This window comes from Tinamus guttatus, unplaced genomic scaffold, assembly GCF_059628265.1.
Source record: "Tinamus guttatus ecotype Peru unplaced genomic scaffold, ASM5962826v1 Tinamus_guttatus_pri_ptg000247l, whole genome shotgun sequence".
Taxonomy (NCBI): domain Eukaryota; kingdom Metazoa; phylum Chordata; class Aves; order Tinamiformes; family Tinamidae; genus Tinamus; species Tinamus guttatus.
In genome coordinates this window covers 3,030,878-3,038,588 of record NW_028288781.1, presented here as the reverse complement: position 1 = coordinate 3,038,588, position 7,711 = coordinate 3,030,878, and the positions used below count along the sequence as shown (strand labels likewise).

The 7,711-nt window shown below is 46.6% G+C and overlaps 1 protein-coding gene across 1 annotated transcript in view; it reads left to right on the top strand.

The window, feature by feature from the left end:
- The first annotated feature begins 243 nt into the window (after positions 1 to 243).
- The window catches only part of RNF150 (ring finger protein 150), a 99,171-nt gene continuing 91,703 nt past the window's right edge, over positions 244 to 7,711 (top strand). The window contains exon 1 of the mRNA XM_088526578.1: positions 244 to 727. Within this exon, the coding sequence (XP_088382704.1) occupies positions 256 to 727 (472 nt within the window). The 5' untranslated portion in view covers positions 244 to 255. The remainder of the gene's footprint in view (positions 728 to 7,711) is intronic.

The following is a 7,711-nucleotide window of genomic DNA, read 5'->3' as shown; positions in this document are numbered from 1 at the left end:
AAGGCGGCCGGGGCGGGGACAGCCCCAGGAAGCGCCACGGCCCCGAGATGAATTAGGGCTGCGGAGGGGAGGGCTCCCCCCTCCCCGGCCCCCTTCCTGCCCGCCGGAGCCGGCGGCCGCAGCCTCGCACGCGGGCGCGCACGGCGCAGGCCGGCGGGGGCGGGCCGGCCGGCCGGGGGGCTGGCTCGGCTCGGCTCGCATCGGCGCGGCGCCGCGCGGGGGGGAAGGCAGAGCAACGCGCGGCGAGGGCGGCAGATGAAGATGGCAATGTCTGTGATCCAAGCGTGCCGCAGCCTGGCCCTCTCAACATGGCTGCTGTCCTTTTGTTTCGTGCATCTGCTGTGCCTGGACTTCACGGTGGCCGAGAAGGAGGAGTGGTACACGGCCTTCGTGAACATCACCTACGCCGAGCCGGCGGCGGCGGGCGGCGGCGCCGAGCTGCGCAGCGAGAAGAGCGAGTGCGGCCGCTACGGCGAGCAGTCGCCCAAGCAGGACGCCCGCGGGCAGGTGGCCCTGTCCGCCTCGCCCGCCGACCGCTACGCGTGCGACCCGGCCACGCGCTTCAACGCACCCGCGCCGGGCAAGAGCTGGGTGGCCCTCATCCCGCGCGGAAACTGCACCTACCGCGACAAGATCCGCCACGCCGCCGCGCAGAACGCCTCCGCCGTGGTCATCTACAACGTGGGCTCCAGCAACGCCAACGAGACCATCACCATGCCCCACGCAGGTGAGCGGCGGCCTCGTGCGCGCCTCGACGCCTGGCGGTGCTTCCTGCCGCCTCGCACCTCCTCGCAGGGCCTCGCCACCCCTGGCGGGGGTCCCCGGCGGGTGCGCATGGAAAAGTTTGGGAGCTGTGAACTTGGGGCCGCTCGGAGGCATGGAGGGAACCTGGCCAAGGGGTCCTCTGGCAGGCGCCGTATGGGATGGGTGTGAGCGAGACCTTCGGAGAGGAGAAGCACCACACTTATGGCATGTGGTTATCGGGAGGGAGGTGCGATAAAATAGGGAACACAGAGCCTGCTCTCACCTCTCCGTGGTTGTGTAGAGGCCATGGGGCCGGGGAGGGATGCTGAGGGTCGGATGCGGAGCGGTCGTGGGCTGTGTTGCCTAGAAAGGGGTGCTCATCTCCCCACGTGAGCTGCATGGGGTCTTGGGGTTAGCTTGGACCACACTGAAGTCCAGATGTTAGAAAGCACCCCATCCTCCAGTTGTGTCCCCGGACAACCCACTGTTTTTGTAGCAGTGTCCCATCTGAAAATAATGCTGTTTTAGGAACAGATTGCCGGATTTACGTTGAGGGGCAGGGTTTTCTGCCAGGGGTCATTGGTCTTGTATGCCACCAGCCTATTCCATGGAGACTAAAATGCCACCTATTGTGAAATCTCTGCCTGGTTTGGGTCCAGTAGCTAATCGTGCCCAGCTGTTTCATGCCACTTGAATCTTAGCGGAGTTGGGGGTAAATTGAAGCATGGAAAGGTTGCAAAACAGGATATTACTGTAATAACATTTTCAAGTCCCCTGCAAACTAACTAGCATGAATGCGCTGAGAAAGAATTTGTTGCCTTACTAATGCTATAACATGTCTGATGCAAAGTAATGCTTTTGCATCCTCCTGTGTGCAGCCTCTTAAGAGATTAGCTGTTTATTTGGCCAAATTCATGTTTTGTTGTTGGGATCAGTAGAGGATGGTGTTTTATTTTAGTATTTTTCCATGTGTTTTGTGAGACGAACTCCTGACCTCCTCGTTTCTTAAAACTGTGCTTTGTAACCTGCATGTAGTTCAGTAGCTGTTGAGATTATACTTCTTGTTGCTCCAAGTATCACAGCTTGTTTAATAAGCAGTGGCAGCAGTAAGCAAGCACAGTATGCTCATGCACCCCTGAAGTCAAGCTATTTCAAAACTTGAGCTGCATCACTTGCTCTTGCCTAGTAAATTTCTTGAAAACTGCCAACATGTTGGATCAATTACTCGTTTGCTTGTTTTTAAAGTATGCGCAAATGGTGTTTTATTAAGAAACAGTGGGAGTAAAATATGTGTCTAACCTTTTAAAATGTTAGAGCTTTTGTTTGTTTAAAAGTCCAAAATGAAGTAAGCAAGGACTTTTTCTTCCTCAAAGTGGCCTCAGCTTTCATTATTTCTTATTGTAGGAATAGCTTCTTTTATATCATCTGACTCATTATGGCTTATTTTGAGAATACTTGAACTGATACACAGCAAGTGGTTATATTGTACCATAGGTTGAAATGTAAGGAAGCTTGCAAATGATAATGCAGACTTGCTGAGTGTGCTCAGCAAGGGGTTTCTTGATTGATTGCATTCATTTCAAGGAAAAGGATTTTGCTGTGTGAAGTTGAAAAATGATTCGTGCTCTTACCTTAGGGAAAAACTTGCCCCCTGCGTACAGTCAAAATACAAAGGAGTGTTAGAGCTAAGTCTGTTGGAGAAGGAAAAAATGTTTTTTAAAAAAGTATTTGATGAAGTGGCAGAGGTTCAGAGTTGGATTTAGTGCACAAGCTGGGAAAAATCTCTCTCTCTGACTTGCGACTTATGACGTTCACTCAGTCCCGGAGAAAACGATAGCACAAGATTTGAGGGAAGAATGAATCAGGATCTTGGTTTCTGAGTTAAGCGGCATCTGTGCTGCCTCTGCCCACGCCAAAGCCTGTAGTGGGAAGAAGAAAATTCCATCCCGGGAAAACTCTGAGCAGGGGGGAGGGAGGGGGGTTGACATGTGGCCTAAAAAAGCAATTTAAATATGATGTTACTTATTTTTTTCCTCCTGCAGGTTTTTTTTTTTTTTTTGGTGATTTCATATCTAAGCTTGAGCTCCTTCCTTACAGAAAATAGCTTTCTCTTGCAAAATTGGCTTCTGACTTACTATACAGTTGCTGGTCCTCATGTAGATTCTTCTCTTCTGTATGTTTTGCCTTCTTGCTTTTGCTCTCATCGTTTTTTTTCGTATTTCTTTATTCTTCTTTCACTGCTCTCACCTCCACTCTGACTTCTTCACCTCTTCCCCTATGCTTCATTCCTCCTCCTGGTCAGGTTACCCTGTTATTTCATAACCCTTTACCCTGGCCTCCTGCTTTCTCCCCAGAGCTCCTTTTGCTAAAGCTCTTTGCTCCACAGCTGTATATGCAATTAGGTTGCCTCTTCTCGGGTACAACGTGTGCCAATGAAGTCTTTGCTATAATGATGCCTTGTGATCTTAAAATCTATAAGAAACTGTAGCAAGATAGTATAGCATTTGGAAGAGGGTTAATAGACCTTCTTTTCTCTCACCCCTTCCCCACTCCAAAATGGGTGGTGTTATATTAAAGCCTATTATGGAAAATTTAACATGCAACTTTCCAGGACTTATATCTAGTACACTAGACAGAACAGAGCAAGTGTTAGATTTGAACCAGTTTGGTCACAGTATTTTAAACCTTTTCTTTCTGGGACCCTGTTCTTAGGTCATTGCTTACACATCCAGAAGGATGAGATACGGTTGTGACGTCTGCGTTTGCGGAGTCAGAAGTCTTTGGTCCTAGAGCTAGGAGACGCTTGGCATTTGTATCATCTGCTACAGCCTCTGTGAATCACTATTTTTATTGGCTTGAGCTGTGAGTTTAAGAGAAGCAGCTTTGGGTCCAACTGTGTTTGCTTTCTGTCTAAGTAGGTTTTAACCAGTAGAGGAGCAAAGTGCCTAGAATTGCTTTTTGTTTGTTTTTTTTGTTGTTTGTTTTTTGTTGTTGTTGTTTCTTCTAGATCAACTCTTCTAATAGAAAAGTTCTCTAATAAAAGGGAGAATATTCTGTCTCCTTCAGGGGGATAATCCATAACGTCATTCAGAGCTCTGGCATTTCTTTGTTGCGTGGAACAAACTATCTGTTATTTAAATTTGAAAAGACTGCTGTGTCTACCTTTAATAACTTAATATTATTTAGAAGTGCTCTTACAGCCTGCCTTAGTAAATGCTCTTACGCTCCCTCTGCATACTATGGAGAGAGCTGGTGGGCCTTCCTGATGCTGGTTCGAGGTGAGAGCTCTCCTCTCTCCAGCGTTCATTAGCTGTTGAGGGAACGCAGGGTGACCACTGCTACCTTGAGCACCTAATGTAAGTGCAAGAGGCTAGGGAGGGATGTAAACTGTGACTTTACACATAGACATAGTGCTTGCATTCATGCACATGAATTATGTGTATGGTTAAAACAAGTTCTTAGTAATCAATGCAGTTTGGGACATTCAGTTTGAATTCTGGGGTGCATCGGGATATCTCACAATACATATGCAGAGTAAATTGCATCCTAAGTATTTTGGACCAGAGACAGATGTGAGTCAGGCAGTTTTACACTGTGCTGCATTCTGCATTTACGGTGCTTTCCATCATAAATTTTGAGTCACATGCTGCACATATGACAGCCTGTTTTCTGAAAGAGGCGGATGCCTCATAGTGTTTTTGTAATGGCTTGTACACACTGGTAGTAACTGTCAACTGTACTTTTTTCGTTGAAACATAATTCTCCAAGGTGGTCTAAGATGGCTCTAGCTGCTCCTCTCCCTCATCAGCCCTCTCAAGTGTACTCAATCATAGGAGGAGGGCAGCAGGCACCTCACCACAAAGCCAGGTGCAATCATTTATACACATACATGCATACATGTATACGTACCTACATACTTACTTTGGATGTGGCCAGCCATGATCCATGCCACAGTTGCTTCTCTTGAACTCAGATTTTTAGTCCTTGGTCCAGGTCGTGAAGTCCTCGTTTGCACATATTTTAAGATGTACTGGTAGTAAGTTTGGGCTTTGGGCTGTTCTATAGCTTGTACTGATATACAGATTAAAACAGAGACACCTGAGCCATAGAACAGAAGCACTTGTCAGAACCTCGACTGGCCTTTCCAGCCATCATTAGCATTCTGGCCTACTGTGTTTCTGCGGTACTGCACTTGGAAATAACTGTTTAGAAGATTTGGTTGTTGGGTTTTCTTTTCTGGCACTTCTTCTTTAAGCTTCAGACTTCAAATGCGTTAAACAGTGTTTTCTTTTGAAACTTATTCTTCCTCTGATAATCTGCTTCTACAGGCTATAAAATGCTTAGTATATATAACCGAATTTCTGCCGTGGCCCATGGCTATAGGGCATGACCTAATGATGAGCAGCCTTCTGCAGGCCCGTGTTTTTATGTGAACACATACCATGTGCTTTCCCACTGCCTGACGGGAATGCATGGTGCCTCTTTGTACACAGTGAGATGGCACTGAAGATTTTGAGAGTGCAAAAGATTTTGTACGTAATTTGGAAGGATCTTATAACAGCATTTAAGTTGCAGACTTCTCTCTTGAAAGAGTTAATTCAAAACAGTTGCTACTTTCATCTATCCCTTTATCAAAAAAACTGTTTTCTTAAGCTTTCTTTGAATTTTCATGAGGAAAATGTGATGATAGCATTCATGCTGAAAATAGGTATGGTAAGTGTTAATTAATCAAGGTTTGGAAATTGCAAGCAGCAAGAGCCTGCCGTAACTTTCTTCTGCTCCAGGCTCCCAGGTTGCATTCCTAATAGAAACCAACTCAACAAGGGAAGGAAGTACAGATCAGCACACTCCGAGCCTTTTCCATCATGAAGTGAGAGCAGGCTGAGGTGCGTTCGAGTCCGTAGGAACTCGGAGGACTCCTGTATTCATCATGTAGGCCTGGCTGCCAGCAGTTTTTGAAAATCTGGTTCCTCGTGTTTATGCAAGTCAGGGATTTGTAACTGGCTAGAGCCACCAGTGTGCTGACAAGCTCTCCCTCTGAGTTGACTAGTAAGCCACACGGTAGCCTACCAGTTCTGCTAGTGTTGCAGTGCTGGACTTCCCTATTGCAGCTGAGTTCTTTTCTGCCAAACAGCGAGGTGCCTTTGTGATATCAATAACTGTTTTAGCTTCAAATGAGTTTAAAAGAATATCTTTGGTCTCTAGTAACTCGAACAACAGAAATTCTTAGTTTCTGTTCCTACATGGGCCAGCTGCTTTAATGCCGAGGACTGACTTGTGTCATTACAAAGATATATTTCTTGCTGTGTTAGATCTTGCATACCCTTTTAATCTTAATTGAATGGCCTGGGTATCTCCTCCAAAGCCTGTTGTAGTCAATGGGAAGGCAGTGAGTCCATTGAGGTTTGGATCAAGTCGTAAGATGGAGATTGCCTTACAAAGTGGCAGGCTCTTGGTTCACTGGTGGTTGTATTGATCCTCCAAACTTGACTTGCTGATTGCAAAGCAGCTGGGTTCCTGGATGCTCCTTGGTTATCTGCAGCAATTTTTCGCAGTGTTGTTCACACAAGTGCTCTCTTCGGCTCTGCAGAAAAAGTGACGCAGCAAGAGGAAAATCTTCCTCAGACACAGATCTTTATCAGCAATGATTCCAAATCAATAGCTGGCTGTTAATGCGGAGCTGCTCTTGGTATGATGCTGTCCTTAGGGAACTGGTTTACTCTCGATACAGTGATGGTTCGTCGCTGTTTCTTCTAATCCTGGTATTTTGACTTTATGGTGGTACCTGCTAGCTTGCATTATTTGGAACTTTTGGGAGTCTGTTGCTCTTGTTTTGACTCTGATGCAACTCACACTCATGAAGATATATTTCTGTGCTGGCTTCTGCCTCATGGGCTGTCACAGGGCCCCAAGAGGAGAGAAGCCTACAGTAACCTCTGTGCTGCTGACTTTTCAAGGGTGTCTTTTCCCCATAAAAGGGACACATCCTACTTTCCTCATGTAAGAGGAGGACTAAAAGAGCCCATTATTTTGTCTCGTTTGGTGGAGCTCATGGCGCGTTATCATGTGAGATGACTGAGTTTCAAGTGACCTGTCTCCTCATGCCCCGAGCCAGGCTGATGAAGAGTGAGATCTTTATGAAGGGACAGCCCAACTGCTTCTCTGCTTTCCAGGAACTTCTGCATAGCCAACCTCCACAGAAACAGCATTCATTTCAGGACAAGGCCCACTTTTGCCCTTTGAGTTGCATTTGGGCGCTAGCCACTTGATGGCTTGTTTGATACAGAAGGAACAATGCAGTCATTGACTCATGGAAAAGAGATATGGAAAAGACTGGGAAGTCTGTGTAATCTCTCACCTTGGTAATGCAGGACTGCGTCCTACAGCATTACCATCTTCTATTGGCGCAGTGGTTTTTTTTACTTAATATCTTGCTAAGAAAAGAATCCCAGGATGCTTCAGAGCCCAATGCAGTCTATGTAAGCAGCTGAATGGTGCTGAAACAAGATATATGAAATGTAGGAGGCTCTTAAACAGCAGGAACGTATCCTGCAGCGATATTTCATTGTCGTAACTTCCACAAAGCCATCCCAGCAGCAGAATGGCCGCTATAAAATAAGCTTTAAAGCCAACTTTAACCATTGTAGCAACCAGTCTCAGGGGAGTATATGGCAACTGCGTGTGGAAAGAGGAGATGGAATATTTTGGAGCTGACTATGTCCAAACAGGCCTACTTGACAGGGTCTTGATTCCATAGTGAGATGTCACCCAGTTCTCTCATCTCACTTGGTCGTGTTGGGTTGCTCCAGGAAGGAAATCTAGAGGGATGGGCTGCGTTTTGGTCCCAGCACAGTTTGACCAGTCTCTGAGTCTGGATGAAGAGGAGTCAAGGACTCCCCAGAGCGTCCTGCTTGTTTATGAGTGCAATTAAATATAGTATCTCACAAGATTAAGCTATTAAGAACTG